This window comes from Sylvia atricapilla, chromosome 15, assembly GCF_009819655.1.
Source record: "Sylvia atricapilla isolate bSylAtr1 chromosome 15, bSylAtr1.pri, whole genome shotgun sequence".
NCBI lineage: Eukaryota > Metazoa > Chordata > Aves > Passeriformes > Sylviidae > Sylvia > Sylvia atricapilla.
Window position 1 is genome coordinate 9,344,187 of NC_089154.1, and position 19,469 is coordinate 9,363,655.

The 19,469-nt window shown below is 51.5% G+C and overlaps 1 protein-coding gene across 2 annotated transcripts in view; it reads right to left on the reverse strand.

Annotated features, from left to right (window-relative positions):
* Nucleotides 1-19,469, reverse strand: part of RAB11FIP3 (RAB11 family interacting protein 3) — a 71,149-nt gene that overhangs the window by 38,181 nt on the left and 13,499 nt on the right. For both annotated transcript variants that reach the window (XM_066330053.1, XM_066330054.1), the window contains exon 2: nt 13,833-13,926. In XM_066330053.1, the coding sequence (XP_066186150.1) occupies nt 13,833-13,926 (94 nt within the window). The remainder of the gene's footprint in view (nt 1-13,832; nt 13,927-19,469) is intronic.

Here is a 19,469-nt window from a genome sequence, read left to right on the forward strand (position 1 = left end):
CTGGGGGCAAAACCAAAACCAAACGGTGCTCCTGGAAAGCAACTTGTGTCACAGCACCCAGAGGAGACAGGCAGCCACCTCTCCTGCCAACCAGCACACATAGACAGTGTCAGCTCCAGGCCATCTCCAGTGATCCTGCTGGCAGCCCACAGCAGCCCCTAGAACCACATCCCAAAGGCACAGGCTGCTCCCTTCTCCTTATTCCCACATCGTTTCTTTTCTTCCCCCTCCAAGCAGACACACAAACACTTCCTACTCTTCTACAGACACAGATAAAGATATTTATTCTCCTCATTCCTACCAGAGGGGCTTGAAAAGGGAGGATTTGCAGGCAAGTGAAAGCTTCCCTTTGGAAGGAGTGGTATAAAGTGTGGGCAGAGCACAAGCACAGGCAGCTCCTGCCATCCATCACCTGCCTCCTGCCCAGCTCCTTGCCCAAACCAGGGGCCCTGGAGCCTTCCCAGCCCTTCAGGGAATTAAGATGATGGGGATGAACGGGACCCTTGTTGCTCCATCTGTGTGCAGAGAGCCCAGCCCAAAGAGGGGGTCTCTGTGTACGATGGGTTTATTTTCACAGCAAATTCCAGTGTAAAAATCCAGGAAAGGCCATCTGAGAGGTTACCTGCACCCTCGTGGTGGCATGGCCAGCACAAGCCATGCCCAGGAGCCAACATTCCATGTTTCTACCTCCCCACGAGTCCCAGAGAGCAAAGACAAACAGCACCACAAACAAAGGTCGACTTTTCTGCTGGATTCATTCCCTCCCCCTCCAAAAGCCATATGGCGCTTTGTGTATAGGGAGAGTTGCCATGGAGAGCCTGCCTGCAAGTTTGCCAGCACAACAGCCTGCATTAAGCTTGCAAATTCCTGGCCAAAAGAGCCAAAAAACCCTGGGAGCCAAAAAAAAAAAAAAAATCGGAGACCTTTGGTGTGGAGTGGCACTTCCCATGTGGAGAGCACTGTCCCCAGGTGCAGAAGGAGCCACGTGGTGGCAGCTGGAAGGGTTTGCTCCCCCCATACCAGGAACAGAGCCAGGGATGGCTGTGGGCCACCAGCACAGCACTGAACAGTCCCAATCCACGGCACAGGCTGAGCTCAGACCCTCATGTTCCCTCTGCTCTCCCCCCTGGACATCAAAGTCAAGTCCCAGTTGATCCCTGCTCTGCTTCACATCCCCTTCTCCCTGCCCCTCACCACAAAGCAGTCTTTCCTTGCTTACACCCATCCCTTTCTCTTTCCTTCTTCCTCACTGGGAGCTGATGTGGTCACAACACTTGGAGCCACCTCTGCCCTACTCTGCTCAAACCCAAGCTTTTGCCCAGGGTTGAGGGTGGTATTAGGGACTGCCTTTTGTCCCCCAAGTGTCCATGACCAGCTGCTCCTGCACTTCCAGCTCAATCTCCATCAATCCCACTACCTGCCCAGCCACACGCATGAACATCCAAAAACATTAAAGGTAAAAATCAAGCTCTGAGAGACCTTCCAGGCAGCTTTACTGCTCAACCATCACAGAATCATGGAATCATTCAGGTTGGAAAAGCCCTCTAAGGTCATCAAGTCCAATTGTTCTCCCAGCACTGCCAAGGCCACCACTAATCTATGTCCCCAGGTGCCACATCCACATGGCTTTTAAATCCCTGCAGGGATGGTGAATCCACCACTGCCCTGGGCAGCTGTGCCAGTGCCTGACCACCCTTTCCATGAAGGAGTACTCCCAATATCCAATCTAAACCTCCCCTGGCACAACTTGAGGCAGTTTCTTCTTGTCCTGTCACTGGAAGCCACCATTTAAAAGCTGTGTGGATGTGGCACTTGGGGACAAGGGTCACTGGTGGCTTTGGCAGTGCTGGGGGAATGGTTGGTCTCAATAATCTCAGAGGGCTTTCCCAACCTAAATAATTCCATGGGCTCTCCATGGGGGTGGATGAAACCTCTTCCCATGTCTTGTTGAACTTCAGAGCTCTCAGGTGGGCCTGAGTCACCTGGGCTCTCCCAGGAAGCCTCAGGAACAGCAGTTCTGGGATAAAGCTCCTGAAATAGATTCTAAAAACTACTTCCAGAAGGCAGGATCGCAGTGAAAAGGCACCTTGAGTGAAGGGCTGTGGGTACAGCAGTGATACATGGGTCACACAGAGCCAGTTTTATTGGCTTCCTATAGGAGTGACCTAGAAAAACAGCCTTTCAGGAGCATTTAAGTCATCTGCCAACACACTGTACACACTGCTGCAAGCCACAGAGCTTCCAACTCCGAGTGATTCCAACAGGATGGATTATATGAGCTCACAGACCTGCATTATTCAGGGTGGGAATAAGGCTTGGAACCTGCCTGAATGGCACAGAATAAAACAAACCCCAAAAACGAGCAGGACGAAGTTCTGGTTGGCTTAAGGGAGAACAAGTGATACAAACCCAGCTCCCTTACTGGGAATGCTGCTGGAAAACAAGAGACAGGCAGCCAAGGATTTAAAAGTTGCAGGAATTCAGGAGGATCTTGCACAGCGGAAGCCATTATCCAGTATTTCCAGAGGCAGCTCAGGGTCTTGTGCTTAAGCACCCATGTGGTGTGATCCCTGTGGGATAAAGCCAGCACCAATCCCACTCACACACCTTTTCCTTCCCCAAAGTGGCCCAGGAGTACATTTATAATCTGATGCTCCCATAAAAGAGCAGCTTTCTGCTCACGGCTTTCCCTGTAGCTCAGCTTCCCCTGGAGACAGGCCAAGGGAGCAGGAGCACTTACTGAAAACTACCATTTCCCAACCCAAAATGCCACAGGGGACAGAGCAAGCGGCAGCCCAGGCTCTCAGGGAGGCAGTGGCAGAATGAAGGTTGCTTACACAACGCTGGCTAATGCTCTCCAGCAGTCCCTCATCTCCTCAGCATCACTGGGGCTCATCACACATTCCTTCTGATCCCCTTCCTATGGCACAGGCCCTGCAGCCTCCTCCACACACACCATGGAAAGCCACCAGGAAAGGAATTAACTTCATGGCATCCAAGCCCTTTGGAAGCACAAATCCAGCTGCCTTCCCTTTGTCCCAGAGGGCTGGTGAGCATCTTTGCCTCTGCCCTGGAGATGGATCAGGGGGCCACCAACCACTGACCCCTGGAATTTGTGCTGAGTTTAAAACATGGGATCGCATTTTTAATTTGCAGCAGTCTGAGTGGTCTTTTCAGTGTGTGTCAGTCACCAAGACCAGCTCAGATTCCTGCAGGCTTGTGCCAGCCAGGAACAAAGGCTCATTGCTGGAGGTGTGGAAAACGAGGTGCTGGCCACAGCCACCAGAAAGTGGCTGATGGAGAGACTGAGCCTCCAAAACAGCAGTTGTTACTGGTGAAGAGACTCCCTAATGTCCTCCAGCTCCTTCACTCCTGCTTCCAAATCTCTACACTTCTGGAAACTAAGCTGGATTTTTAGACAGAGATCACAGAATCATTAAGGCTGGAAAAGCTCCAAGATTATTGAGTCCAACCATTAACCCAGCAGTGCAAAGCTCACAATGTCCTTAAACTCCCTGCTCTGTGAAGAGACTGAGGCAGGACCTCTTGAAAGAGCTCACAGAACTATGAACCAGCAGCACATTCCAAGTCAGCTGCCAGGAGCACATCAGTGCTGACACAGCTTTGGGGACAATCTGTGCCCACTCTCCCTCTCAAGGGTTTGAGAACTCTGAAGCAGAAACTTCTTGAGATACTCCACACCCAGGAGCTCACAGAGGACAAGTGGCACCTTTAAGACTGTCCCACAAGCAAAACAAAATTAAAGAGAACCTTGACTCAGGAGCTCAAACGGACCAGAGGCTATGACATCTCAAATAACAGGCAGAAACCAGGCAGCTCCACAGGCTGGGACTGACTGGATGCCACCTTCCCATCCTGAAGGCTTCAGCTTTTCAGCTCAAAGCCCCCATGTGGAGAAGTCAGGGTAAGAGTTAAATCCAGTTCAATCCTCCCCAGCTCAGAGCTTCCAACCCTGGGCCTAGGAAATGCTCACAGTGTTCTTACCTCCAAGCATGGCTGAATTTCATTATCAGAGCAATGCCTATGTGGGTCCAGGCACAACTTCCAGAGCCACAAGGATTAAAGGAAACACCTTCAATATCTACAGCACTTGCATTAGTATTTGTCAGTCAGGTCTCAGTTGCCATTTCTGCCCTCCACTAGCCACACCAAAAACTGACCACAATTAATGCCAAGCCTCTCCAAAGCTGTCACTGAGCCCTGGGAAGTGGTTTGGATCAGAACCATCCACATGCCTCTGGAAAAGACACGATGGACAGGAGAGCTGTGAGCCTGGGCTGGGACTTCAGACACCCCCTGTTCCAGCCAAGGCTCCAACCTCAACAACAGAGCTGCAAAATCACCAATGAAAATTATTCATAAAGTTGTTTATAAAGCCTCTGATCTCAGACTTGCCCTCTAGGTCCTGACCAGAACCCAGCCTGGGTTTAGGGGAAACTGGGGAGAGAAAAATGCATAAGAGAAGAGGCACTACACTACACCTGCAGGAAGAATTCTCCCCAAGGTAGTGTTCCACAGTTGTGAGCCATCTCTTGGAAATGATGATTGTGCTGGTCAAAAATGTCCTGTGTGTTACAGGGAGGGTTGAGCAGCCCCTGTGCCCTCCTCCTGCTTGGCCATAGTAGAGCAGTGTGCAGTCCCAGTCCTCCAAAATCCCTTAAAAACTATGCAGAGCAACAGGAAAATGCTCCTGAAGGTGCATGTTTGAATCCTCTTCCTGTTTCTCCCCCTAACTGCAGCATTGCCAGAAAATCCCTTGGAAACTGAGCCAAGCCATGTCCTACTTGTCACTGAAGGAGAGGGGAGGTACATTCTTTAAAGTGCTTTTGCTCCAACTGGCTTCTGTATAGGAAACATCACCCAAAATAAAACAAAATCATGGGAGCACAGGGAGGAATTGGACCTTTCCAGTCCAGAGTATGAGGGCTCCAGGAAGGCACTGAGGGGCTGAGAGGTGACAAACAGAGTTGCTTAGGTTGGAGAAGACCTCCAAGATCGTTGATTCCAAACATGGAAACAAGGTCCAAACAAGCCATTGCCCAATTCCTCATCAGGGGTGTTTTTATTAGAAGCTGTCACATCATCTCTGCTGAGCTCTCTATAATTATTCAGTACATTAATAAAAATTCCTATTGCCTCATTAGCAGAAGTCCTTCCTATTCTAAGGAGGAATAAACTGCCCAGTGATTTACAGGAGCAGTTTGGACTGTAAGAGCTTGGAAAAGGGGATCATGAAGGAGAAAGACATTGAGGGATACATGGACCAGCCCAGGAGGGGACACAGCCTGGGACAGGCAGAATCGGAGTGAGATGATGTGAGCTGTGCTCAGCCACACCACCAGAGAATTGGGAAAGTTGTTTCTTCTCAATGTGTGGATGCCCACTGGAATCATCCCACCTGCTGCTCACCCACCCAGCTCTTCACCACCAGCACTGATTTCCCAGGAAATCCACATCACACACAGCCTCTCCTGTCCAAGGAAACGCTCTGGAGAAAAAAGCTTTTGCCACATCAACCTGTCAGGGTGTCACAAGGGTGCCAGGTCACCCAGGGCAGTCACCAGCCCCCAGGCTGTGACAGAGCTGGGCAGGAAGAGCAGAAGTCCCAGGTGAGTAATTATCCCTTTGTTAATAACTCCGGATTGACTGGATTCCTCAGGAGAACCCTGACAGCTCTGAAGGGCGCTGGGCTCCACTTTCCTTCACCCCGGCTGGAGCAGGGATCTCCTGATCCTTATCCCCATGCTCCTGCTCAGGAGGAAGGACACATTCCCCACCTTCCCGGGCTGATCCAAGCATGGAGAATCCCTCACTCTGGACTAACATCCAAACCTGAGACACCAGAACAGGCAGGACAGAAACCACCCTCCACACCCAAGTGGAGCCACCAGCCCAGCCCAGCCTCCTCCCACGCACTCCCCAAACCACAGGCCAGCCCAACTCCCAAAAGCATTCCCAGCACCAGATGTGGAGGAAAACAGCACGGCCCAGAAAGGGAATCCTGCAATGGAGAAACAGAGGCAGCAGATGGAAGAGGAGAAATGCTATTTAACAGAACCTGCCCGTTTTCTCTTCAGTCATCATCTCCATAGAAGAGCATGCTAAGAACTGCTCCAAAGCTCCAATAAAGCACTGCTCCCTATTTTGATCTTCCTGGGAAAACAGGTAGTCCCTGCCATGGGTTTTATCCTCCTTTCTCAGAAAAAAAATTGCTTTCTTCTGGCCATCAGATTTGTCTTTATCAGGTTGGGTTATGGTCTGTGGGTCAAAAAGCCATCACAGGTTTCTTCCCTTCAGGACACACAGAAGTCTCTCCACTCTGGAATCAGCTTTGATTTCCAGGAGATCTGGCTACACAGCAATGCTTTTCCCTCCCAGGGAATGCTGAACCAACAGTGATTCTTTGGGGATTTGATCCCAGCTTTAATCCCAGCTTTGAACCAGAATTCCCTTGGACTGAGGGTGTATTTCAGACCTGTTACACTCCACGGCAGTGACTGCACACAGCCAGATTTCTCAGGCATATGCTCCAAAGCAGGAATCCATTAAAAGGGGAGAGATTCCTAACGAAGGAATTCTCAGAGGGGCAGAGATTTCCCATGCCAATCTCCCATTCCCTGGCCCCCCAGGGCTGCAGAGCCTCCACAGCAGTTTTCCATGAGCGCGTTTGAGCGGTTCCTTGCTGCTCTCCTCCCGGAGCTGCCTACGGACACGGCTCTCCCAACACTCCTGCGCCTCTCCCGAAAGTAGGTCAATGCAGTATGTCATCTGCCAGGCTGCTTTTGGGAGGCACAGCTCCCTCTCAGCCACGGAGCACCCGGAGCAGAGCAGCCTCTCCCCGCCTGTCACCCTTCACCCAGCTGCCACCATTGATAAATTCAATACAAACAAGTGGTTGTGGAAAACCAAAGGAGAAATGCAAGCTAAGAAACTGCTCTGCTGAGCCACAAGTGCTCCCCCAAACCAGCATCCAAATCCTTTCCCTGGTATATTGTTATCAGATCGAATCCATTCGTGGTTGGATTCAATGATTCTAAAGGACTTTTCCAACCTGAATGATTCTATGTCTGGATTAGAGCAGAAATAGTGACCTAAAAGAGCTCGAGAACAGTGTGATCTGTGGTTCCACTCCCAGCTGCTCCACAGCTCCTCTCTCTCTCAGCAATTGCTTCAGCTTCCTAGGTGAAGAAAAAATTACCCCTGCTCATCCAAGCCTCCCTGCTCACACTGCCATGGGGAAGAGGCCTGCAGCCACGATCTGCTGGATCCTGGGGGCTGCACAGCTGGAGAGAAAGGTCTCCACACACAGAGGAGCATTCTGGGGCTCCTGGGTGCAGAAGAGGGACTTTTCTTATCCAAGGACACTGGGGCTGGAGGAAAGGAGCACCCACCTCAATGCCCCACCCTGGGGCTGTACCTGTGTCCTGCTCTGCCCTGGAACAGCCTCCAGCTGGGCTGGATTCACACTGGCTTAGTGCTGCTGTTTGCATCTCCACACAGAGGATGAGCCCCTCACAGAGGGGTCTCTGTGCCCTGGACACACTCAGCCCTCCTGTCAGGAGAGGGATGGAGACAGACCTCAGGTGCTGTGACCACAGAGCACCCCCAGAGCTGCTCAGCTCCATCCCTCACACTCCTAATTCCCCATTTGCTGTGAGCACAGAGTTACAGAGACTCAGCAGGATCCCAGAATCATTGAGCCTGGAAAGATCTCTGAGACATCAAGTCCAACCTGTGCCCAGTGCCCACGTTGTCACCAGCCCAGAGCATTGAGTGCCACTTCCAGGTTTCCTTGGACACCTTCCAGTGATGGGGGACTCCAACACCCACCTGGGCAGCCCCTTCCAATGGCTGGCCACCCTTTCCATGAGGAAATTCCTCTTGATGTCCAACCTGAACATCCCCTAGCACAGCTTGAGGCCATTTCCTCTCCTCCTGTCCCCTGGCAGCAGAGCTCGATCCCCCCCAGCTGTCCCCTCCTGTCAGTGTGCAGTGAAGAGCTACAAGGTCCCCCCTGAGCCTCCTTTTCTCCAGGCTAAAGACCCCAGTAAAGTACTCACACATTTTTATGGGCAGGCCCAGTGGTTTCCAATACAACCCTCTAAGTGCCACTATTTCAAGGGGAAAAAAATCTAAATTAATTCCAAGAAAGCCCTGGCTGCTTCTGTCCCTGGCAGAAGGGGGCAGAGACAAGCATGTGGACCCCAAACTTGACTGGCACAATCCTAGTGCTGCAATCATCCTCCTGCACCACAGAGAGGAGCAGAACCCTGAGCTTCCAAGAACAGCACAGGGATTATATTTTTTTCAAGTATCCATATAAATTTTAAAGAGCCATTTAAATCTCCACTCCTTTCAGAATTAACACTCGTCTTCCTAAAGTCCTTATCCCCACCAGCAGTATGTACAGCACATCCATATGGATCTGCCAGAGCACAGCAAGATGCAAAGGCAAAAAAAAAAAAAAAATAGCAGAAGACATAATGAGAGCAATTTGGGGTTTATTCTCGCTCATGAATCAATCTTGATTTCCCATTCACGGCAGCCCCCGTTCCCTGCACGCCAGCTGTACACAAAGAGGCATCTGTCCTACCTTCAGCCATCAAAGGAGCTGTGTCCCTGTGGATGATGGTTTACCCAGGGTTAGGAACAGGCAGGAGCAGCAGGAAGGTCTCCACTGCAGCAGTGCTGCATGAATCCAGGGATCAGCAGATCCGAGGGGAACGTAGGAAGTGCTCAAACCGGTGCCAGATACTCACCGAGTTTAGTCAAACGTGCACACGAGCTCTGCTTCCATCTGCCGAGCCTTGGGCAAGGCTTTCCTTTTAAAAAGCAAACGCCTGGAATATTCAATTGGGCCTGGCCACCCCCGCTGAGAGCTCGTGCTCAGGTGTCAGCAGTGGCCTGGTGCAAATCCGCTGCATTTCCAGCACCCAGGTGGGGCAGAGAGCGCTGAGGATGCACACAGACAGCCCCAGAAATAACTGCGGGCTTGGGAGTGGAAGGGAATGCAAGCTTTGGCTTCTGGAATTATCCCTGGGCAAGGGAAGCTTTCCTTTTGCGTAGCAAAAGCCATCTGCAATGCAGATCCTACAGAGGGGGGAAAAAGCCTCCACGCAAAGCAAACAGGGGGTTACCGGATATCCAACACCTTGGAATGCCCCGTGGAGCCAGCGGGATGTGGGTCACCAGGGCAGCCAGGTCGGCTCTCCCAGGCCTGTCCTGAGACACCACGTGCTGCCCAGGAGTGGCACTGAGTGGCTTCTGGGCACAGTGGGCTCTGAGGTGGCACCTGAGCACTGTGAGATCCCAAAGCACCGCTGAGAAGCCAGAGCAGTGGGAGCAGGGAATGTGGGACACAGCCTGCACATGGAGTAACTCCTCACTTCCTGTAACTTACTCAGTTACAGGTTTTGGGAGCTGGTGCACAGTTCCCTCCTGGCTCTAAGCCTTTAAGGTCCAACACTCACATCCTTCATTGGGAGAAAGGCTGGATGTGAGTTTTCCTCTCAGGAAATTCCCAGCTGGCACTCAGCTGCCAGGAGCTCACCAACCTTTCTGGACACGGCTGCAGAAACTGGAAATGCCCCGAGATCCTCCAGGGATAGAAGAGCTGCAGCCCCACAAAGGCTCATCCTGACAACAATTCCCACTGCTGCCAGTTCCAATTAGGAATGGCGTGGTGCTCCCACACAGGCTCTGGGCAGAGCCACAGCCTGACTCCCCAACCCTGTATTTGCTATTCAGCATCCTGCCCTGTCTGCTCCAGCTTCCCAGCTGCAGGCTCTTCCCTCCAGCCAGCCTTTGGAAGTGCCTCTGGGGAACTGAAGATGTTGCTCCCAGCCTCTTATTCAGCCCCTGGAGTATCTTTCCTTTGGCACAGTGGAGTCCTGATCCAGCTCCTTAAAAGCTGGTACTGCCAGGGATCTCCCAGGTCTTCCTCCTTGCAAACAGGAACTCTCTTAGAGCTTCCAGGTTTGGGTGTTAGCTCTTGAGCTGGATTTTCCATCTCCCCAAATCCAAAGGGCTTTTAGTTGAAGCATTTTAAAATAAACAATAATAAAAAAAAGGGATGTGACTATTTCCATCCTTGGGCCCTCCCCTGAGCTCCTGGACACATCCATCCCTCAGTGGCTGCACTGTCTGTTCTCAGTGCACAGGGGCCCCTTTGTTCAGGGATCAGAAGCCAAGGCAAGAAGGGATGGATGAGGCTGGGAGCTCCAGGAATGCACCTTTCCCTGCCTGGCACAGAGGTCCCTTAAACTGGCTGACACCTCCAGTGTCACCTTCCCTGTGTGCAGGGGCAGAGCCCCTTCCCAGCAGGCTGCTCCCTGGAAGACAGATGTTACAGATGTTTTAACCCCGAGGACGTGTGTGAATGACAAAACAACTTCCTTACCCTTTTGAGTTGCAGTGTGAGCAGAGGTGTTCAGTTTGCCCTGCTAAGTGCTGAGAGACCCCTGCAGAAAAACCAGGCCTCTGAAGCCGAAAAGGTTTCTAATATCTTGACAAGGGCAGGAATATGCTGGTGAGCACAGGCCTGTTTGTGTGCCTGCATCCAGCTGTGGCTGATCCAGCCCATCCTTCATGTTTGCCACCAAACTCCCCATCCAGCTGCTCCTGCACCCAGAACACATAGGAGCAGAGCTGTCCCTTGGCCCAGGGTACCTCAGCTTGTGATTCCAGACTCCATCTCACTGCCCCCGTCCCAGGGCAGCTCCTCGCCACATTAACAGGCTCCTTACTCCCAGGCTGAGTTTTCCAAGGGGCTGGGATGCAATCTCTGGTTCCTGTTTCTCCCTGAGGAGATCCTCCATGAGCTGGAGCTCCCCACTGTGATGACTGCAGCAGTCACACTGGCTCCCTCCCTGTTTCTTTTCCCTTGGATCTCACTGATGGTAGCCAGATGCATCAGGTCTTCCTCTGGCTGACAATTCTCCAGGCCTGAAAACCCAGCTTTTTAAAGCACCATACTCTCCTTCATTATTGCCTTCCCTCCATTATCAGTTTCTCAAGTTTTACAATCCAAGGCCGTGAAATTCCACTTCTCAAGAGTTATTTATCCCCCTTGACATGCTGCCAGTGTGGGATCCACATTTCCCCCTCTGCTGTGCACACTGGCCAGTCACTCAGGCACCATTCACACAGATTTTAAAAGCAGGCAAGCCACGCCTTGTGGAGCAGGGAAGGACAAGGGGATCCCAGCAGGCACGAGTAGGAAGGGCTGGGACACAGCAGACCATGGGGAGCTGAACCTGTCCCCACAGTCCTCAGGCCTGAGAACAGAACTCAGCCACCTGAGAGCCACAGGCTCAGCACTTCCCACAGCAGGGAAACCCTCTGGAAGCTCTCCTCGGCCATCCATACTCATAAATCCAGGAGAACCACGCCTCCCCATCCACTCACCTTGGGGAGAGTAGAAGATAGCCACGAGTGGCTAAAACCTCTCCTTGAAGGCTCAAATCCAAATCCCTTTGCTCTGCCCCCTCACAGCCAGCATTAGCCGGCCAGACAGAGCCCAGAGCTGGCCCATGGCAGTGGTGAGGTGGCCCTGGGGCTTTGTGTGAAGGCTTCAGTGGCTCTTGCTCCACGCTGGAGGCAGAGCAAGCACCAGGAGCCCTGGATCAGCCTGTTCCTCAGGCAGTGGGACATGCCTCTGGCACAGGGACAGGACAGGCAGTTCAGCATCCTGCCTGTAAAGGCCAAGTGGACACGAAGACAGTTGTGAGAAATGCAGCTGACAGAGGAAATTTGGCTGGGCTTGTAACTGCACCTCCAGCTTGCCAGGCTCCAGGCAAATCCCAGCTGCTCTCCTCAGGGGATTCTCCAGAGAGGGGAGAGGGAGAAAAGAGTGGAACATCCTCAGAAATAAACCCTGCATTAACACAGACACCAAAAGGTCCAAGCTGCCACCAGCTCTCACTTCTGTGACTGACCCAAGAATTACAGAGCACCAAGAAATCCAGCAGAGCATTCCCTGGCTAAAAATAGGCCCGGCTAATTAACAAACCATGTTAAAAGGGACACCCAGCAGCAGCATGACCTCTGCTTTGGTTACAAAGGGATGATCAATATTGACTGTCTCAAGAGCAGCAGCAAATCCTTCTGATTGCTTCAATGGGAGCAATGCTCAGCTGTGAGACTCAAAGAACCTCCTGAGCCCCCTGCCCTGGGCTTCTTTTATAACCATTTAATGCCATGTGTTGTTAGAGAGCTCAGCCCTTCCTAACCACTGTAATAAACACATATCAATCTCTTTCACATTTAATAAATAGAGACCCTAAAAGCTTTGCCTGGATCTGCAAACCCATTCAATTAATAGAACACAACACCAAAGTGATGAATTATTGAGGAGAAACACGAGCCTGGGCTTTCACAAATGCTCTACTCCAAGGGCAATTTATTACAAATTAATAGTGTGCTGCAGTTCCTCCTGCTTCCTGGCAGCTGGGAATTGGTCAGGCTACCCCAGAGCCCTTGGGAGCTGCCATAAAACACTGCAGTCCCGAGCTCAAATAATCCTGGAGTGGTTTGGGTGAAAAGGGAGCTCAAAGCTCATCCCATTCCAGCCCCAACACCTTCCACTATCCCATGTTGCTCCAAGTCCCTTCCAGCCTGGCCTTGGACACTTCCAGAGGCAGCCACAGCTGCTGTAGGCACCCTGTGCCAGGGCCTCACCAACCCTGCAGTAAATAAATAAAGTGGAGGTGGAACTGGGGAGAAGGAGGAGGGATGGACAACTGACAGAACAGGAGAAAACCTTAATTTGAGGGGTTTTTACTCCTGGAACAGCACGGTTTGTATGCGAAGGATGGTTCTTTGCCATCCTTGCAGCACACTCCATGTGCAGGGCTGGCAGCAGGGGCACATTGAGCAGGGCTGAAATCCCAGATAAACATCTCTGAGCAGCGCTGACTATTGTGCAAGGATGATAATTCACATTTGCACATGCAGAACTCCAGCTGCTCAGCAGGGAGCTTCCCAGATCTCTCACACCCTGCCCATAACAGCATGCCTGGCCCAAAATGACCCTCTGAGAGAAATCCCAAACTGAAAAAACACCACCTTTTCTGCAACAAAGGAGTTCAAATGCCAGCTTCACATTCCACCAAGCTACTGCTCTGGAAGCATTTGCAAGAAGCCGTCAGGAGCCATGTGGGGATTGGCACTGGCCTCTTTGAAGATCATCCTGACTCCAGTCAGGGAGTTCAAAGTTCTGGTTTAATGTGCTGCTTGCTAAAAACCATCTGAGCACCTTGATCCTCCAAACAGTTGGAATGAAGGTTATAAATGCATTGGTGAATTCATCAATAAATTAGTAAATGCATGGTAATTTCCATTTCCAGTGGAAGGTGTCCCTTCCCATGGGAGAGGGTGGTATGAGATGAGTGTTAAGGCCCCCCCAACCCAAACCATTCCATGATTCCATGCTCAGTGCCAGTGTTTGGATGATGTCACAGCCAGCAGCACACAGACACCTCCAGAAGCATGGCAACTGCTCCATCAGAGCAACAACCCCCCCAAAAAAAACACAGATGAGAGACACCAAAGCAGAAGGGATTTCCCACTGATGTTTCTTTGTAGGAAAGAAACAACAACAAAACGTGGAACCACCACCACGACTGCTGTGCCACCTTTTTCAACCCTTATTAAATGTTCCTAGCCTCTCCCCCTTCCCCTCCACCCAGCACAGAGCAGTAACTCTCAGAAAACCAAACCCAGATGGTTCTCCCCAAGCAGCTTCTCAGCTCAGCTGTGGTGTTAAATTTGGCCTGCTCCCATCCTCACTCACAGCACTGCAGGAAACTCACCTCCATTTTTGATGGCTCTGATCCCCCGATGGAAATCTTCAAAGCTGATAACTCCCAATCCACTGGGATCCAGGTATTTTGTTAGGTCCTTTACCTGCAACCAAAAAAAACCAGCGTTACCTACAGAATCCTTGCAGGAAAAAGCATCTTCCAGCACAGAAACACCTTGTAATCAACTCTTTCCCCTTTAGCAGAAAGACTTGAGCAAATAACAGTGAATTTCTTGAGCTGACCTCAAACTGTGTCTGTCCTCCTTGAAGGTAACCCAAGTAATCAGTACAAAGGGGTTAGTTAGGACTTGGTTGGGGTTGAAACTATTGCTTAGCCTTGAAGCAGCATTTCGGGCAGTGTCTCCTGTAACATGGGCCTGCTTTGCCAAGGATTTGTTTATTTTTATGGGTTTTAAAGAGGTCCCATCTTAATTGGGAAACTCAGTAATAGGCTGCCTGGTAGGAGGGCCCAATTAAGGGGATTCAGTGATAATGAACTGCTCCATGTTACAAATTTAGGTCATATAATTGAAACATTTTCCCAATTAGACAATGCCTGAGGGGGAGGGAATCACGTCAGCTGGTGAGGGCTGGGATGGGATGGGGGTGCTGGAGCACAGACATGGAGCAAGGGGCACTCAGAGACCTGCTGGGGATGGTTTGGGATCTTCAAAGAGAACGGGCAAAGGGCAAAAACTACAGGGCCCAAAGTGCCCCAAAAAGGTGCATTTGGCTCCTTCCTTCCAGTCCACCAGCAGCAGAAAATCCTTTACACCAGATGCTTCTCAAGCTCAGACAACCAGACATTTATCCCTCGTTTTAAGAGCTTTTGAGGCACCTTTGTCTATTTTTGCACCACATCCTTCAGCTCAGGAACAATCCCAGCAGGAGGGTGGTGAGGTGAGAGAGGAATTACACTGTGAGCTCCACACCCCAAAGCTGCCCACAGTGCTGCCCTCACCCTGCCACACACATCCTCCTCTTCCTGATGCACAGGAGGGAGTCTCCAGGGCTGGATTTGTGCAGCTCTCATGAGCACAACCTTTTGACTCACTGGGGTTTCAGTTTGCTCTTGGGGAAGGAGCTGGTGAATCACCAAACCTCTCCTTTCAGGGAAGGAAACCTCAGGTCTCAAAGGAGACTCAGCCCCAGAGCTGCCCTGCTCACCCTGCAGCAGCACTGGAGGATTGGTTTGAATCATTTTTGGTTTTCTGAAAGCCAACTATGTGTTTGTATTGGAAAATCACATCCACAGCACACTTAGAGCTGTTCACCCACGTGTCCACGTGCTTCGGTCATCCCACATTCCCACAGGAGCAGCAAAAATTCCCCTGGCATGGAGGAACCCACAGGGCTGAGAAAATAAAACCATGGAATCACAGAATATCCTGAGTGGGAAGGGACTCACCAGGTCTGTGCCCTGGCACAGACACCCCAACAATCCCACCCTGGGCATCCCTGAGAGCACTGTCCAAACACTCCTGGAGCTCTGGCAGCCTCGGGGCTGTGCCCATTCCCTGGGGAGCCTGGGCAGTGCCAGCACCCTCTGGGGGAAGAACATTTTCCTAATATCCAACCTAAACCTCCCCTGGCACAGCTCCAGCCATTTCCTGTCCCTGTCACTGAATTCCAGGCTGTGCCTCTGTGGGACTGTCACGAGAGGAAACTCAAATCCCCCAAGGCTCCAGCTCAAGCTGAACGTCAGGAGGAATTTCTTCCCAGAAAGGGTGCTCAGGCATTGGAAGGGGCTTCCCAGAGAGGTTTGGAGTCCCCATTCCTGCAGGAATGTGTCCAGGGAAAGCCTGGAAATGACACTCAGTGCTCCGGGCTGGGTACAAGGCAGGCATGGATCAAAAGTTGGACTTGACGATCTCAAAGCTCTTTTCCAAGCTAACCTGAGATTCTGTGAATGGGAGAGGACAACACAAGCACCATCTCCAGTTTTCTAGAGCACTTTTTTTGGCAGACAGACCTCCTAAACTCACATGGCACTCATCATCTTGGGTGAGTCAGGTTTCTTGTATGTTAAACAAAGGTATTTTAGATTAATAAAAACAACTCGTAGGAATGTGTCGGTTCCAGTTAATGCAGCTGGCAGCTGCCTGGAGTTCAAAAGCTGTCACTTAATTTGTTATCTGTGTACAGAGATAACAGAAAGGCAAATGACATTTAATCAGACTTGCTAAGCCTGTAAGGGATTAGCATGACACACTCAAAATTACAGTTTCTGTGGTTTTCAGCTTCTCAGGAGCACAGAGGGCTCCAGACCCTCACACCAGTGTCACAGCAGGGCACCTCACCCACCCCAGTGCTGGGGCAGGAACACAGGGCAGCCAGGAAAGTATCTGCTATATGCAAAAAAGCCACTAATGTATTTAAATTGGGCCGTGGGCAGGGAGAAATGAGGGGCAATGGTTCTGAAAACTTCCCAACCCGGACATTATGGGTGCAAACAACAAAAGCCTCATGGTGAGCCTGTGGCAGTGTCTGTGCTGATCAAACCTGCCTGTATTTGCTGTCCAGGATTAAAGTCACCATTACCAGTTGAGACACCACCACCAGGCTCCTGACACTCAGAAAAACCCACAGGACAGAAAAGAAGAATATCTGCTGTGCCTGCCTGCTCCCCACAGCCCCTGGAGTCCTCTCATCCAGCAAAGAACTGGAGCCCCTCTGCTCTGGAGCCAGGCTGGGAGAGCTGGGGGTCCTCATCTGGAGAGGAGAAGGCTCCAGGGAAAGCTCAGAGCCCCTTCCAGGGCCTAAAGGGGCTCCAGGAGAGCTGGAGAGGGACTTGAGACAAGGGATGGAGGGACAGGACACAGGGAATGGCCTCTCACTGCCAGAGGGCAGGGATGGATGGGATATTGGGCAGGAATTGTTTCCTGGGAGGGTGGGGAGCCCTTGGCACAGGGTGCCCAGAGAAGCTGTGGCTGCCCCTGGATCCCTGGAGGTGTCCAAGGCCAGGCTGGACAGGGTTTGGAGCCATCTGGGATCACATTTTCTTCATTTCTATGACTGGGCTAAACCCAGCACCTTACAGGGCAGTTGGGAAAACCACCAGCATGGTGGCTCAAACTGCTTTAGATTCATCCAGTAAGTGTGAGCAGCTCTGAAGTCCCAGATTTGAAGGTTTCAGCTGAAGCCTGAGCACAGCAGCTCCCACCACACTCCTACTGGCACAACACCAAACAGGAACACTCCACCAAACTGAACACCAAGCTTAATGCACGAGACAGAAGCCACAGCCCTGCTTTTGGCCAGCCAAGAAATACTGAAAATAAAGGATTTGATTCCTGTGTGTGTCTGTGGCTGGTTACAAACCCTCCTTGGAGCCCGAGCAGCTGAAACACAGAGCATTAAAGAGTGAAAGAGGATGACGTGGTTTAAGTAGCTGACTTAAATCCTGGTGGAAAGTGAGAGGCTTAAACTGCTTGAAGCCAGCCAGGCTGCCTGGAGCTGAGCACAGCCACAGGCAGCAGGAGCACAGCAGGGGTGACATGTGCCAAGGGGACTCTGGTCACTCCTGTGCCAAGGACACGGCCCAGACCAAGGGATTCCTCCTGGAACAGGACATGGAGCACATGGGGACAGCAAGGGGAGGTCACTTGGCTCCTTGCAGCATCCCCACTCCCACATCCCCTGGATCCAAGACCTCTGCACACTCCAGGCTGTTTCACCTTCCAAAACCCAGCGATTTTGCTGTCAGTGATGCCCCTGCTCCAGGAGCCCCCAGAGCCCCTCACTGGTGCCATGGGGGCTCCTCACAGCACACAGAGAGCTTCCTTGCCTGAGTGCACTGAGCTCAGCTCAGCAAATGACCCTGAGCCTCCTACAGCGACAGCTCCAACTTCAAATTCACACACAAAGGCTTGGCAGCCCTGCAGTGGAAGTTTCCCACGGAGGTGAAGGATTCTCCCTCCAGCTGTGAATTCCCTGTTTAGCAGGTTGGAGGAAAAGGAAAAGGAAGCTCTAGGCCTCTCCTCTTCAGCCTTATGGATGCTCCATGTCTCCACCATACAGCAGATGGATTCAGGAGAACAAAATATCCACTGTGCTTGTTTTAGGTGTGATCCCTGAAGGAATTCAGGGCTGTGCTGGGCAGCCAACACCCCCTGCAACCCCTGAGCTGCCAGCAGTTTTCCCTCATATTCTGGCAGAGACCAGGGCTGAACCAGCTTCCAAAAAGATTCTTTGGAGGGTGGGAGATTTCAGCAGCCACAGCAGCCAGGCACCCCCCAAGAAGAGCTGGTGGAGCTCAGATCATCAAATCATGTGGTATCTCACAGGGATGGTGCTTCCACCTCCTGCCCTGGGAATAAAATCAACTCTCAGTGCTGCTTTAATCTACACAGACTCTGGAAGCAAATCCAAAGGAGGCAAAGAGGAGGAATGAATACTGACATATTCCTGATAAAGACCCCCAATTACCTCACAGATGGGCTGTGGCTCCCACGGGGAAGGGGAAGGGAGATTGGCTGAGACAGGACATGAAAATCCAAGTACTTCTCATGTAACTTTAATTGCTCTCCCCAGACTGCCAGAAGCCCAGACCTGCTCTGAACACCCTGTATCTTTGGGGTGGAACAGTATTGTAAATGAGACAACCCCTGAACTCAAGCAGTGAGAAGGATGAGCACTGCATTGGCATAAGTGCCAAACTGAGGGATTTTTCACAATAAAAAGTGCAGGGAGGGCTCACAGCAGTTGCTCTCCTCTCTGCTTAGCCAGGTGTGTGGCCTGGAGTGGCCCACAGGAATTCATCCAAGTGAGAACACGCTGTATATAACCTCTCATGGTTACACAAAGGTGGATGCAGCACCTCTATCCTCTGTGTTTAACACAAGGGGGATGAGCCAAAGCACTCAGTTGTCCCTAAAAATCCACCCTGCCTCTCAGGGCTAAACCAATCCTTTCAAAGAAAAACGTGTAGTATTTTTAAAGGCTGATGACAGAAGTCAGAGATTCCTTTTTTCACCTTTGGGAAACGTGCTGGAACTGCTGGAGCTCCTGCAGCCAACCCAAAGAGGCCGTGCCAAAGGCACAGCTGTCCCCACACAGCTCTCTTTAGATCCCACGCTCCCTAAATCCACGAGTTTGCAGTGGGATCAGCTGAAACGAACTGATCCCTGCTAATGCAGCATTTGTCTGGGGTCACACCACATCCATCCCCCCGTGCTGGCTGCTGAGAGAGCATCACCAGCCCGACAGTGTGAGCACAGCTCTCCCCACGTTGCTGCCGGGCTGGGAAGCGCAGCTGCACCGTTCCCAAAGCCAGGAACACCCTTCCCAGCGCTTCACTTCTGTGGTTTCCTCGCCATAAACAGGCAGGCAGTAACTCGGGATTGCTCTGGCTCCAGCCGTGTTTATGGGATCTGATTCCCCCATTGCTGAAGGAGCTGGCGCTCCACAAAGCGCTCAGAACCTCAAAGCAGGTTTCTATTCTGCCGCAATTACACCTAATTAAGTAACCTTTAAAACACCCCCGAGGGGCAGATCTCATTACAGGGATCAGCCCCGGCCAATTGTGAGTAAGCAGTGCAAGAACTGCATTATTTATTTCACAAGTGGCAGCGCTGACCCAGGGCTGCTGCCAGGATTTTGCTCTCGCGGCCATTCCCAAAGCTCCAGGAGGAGCTCAGAGGCAGAT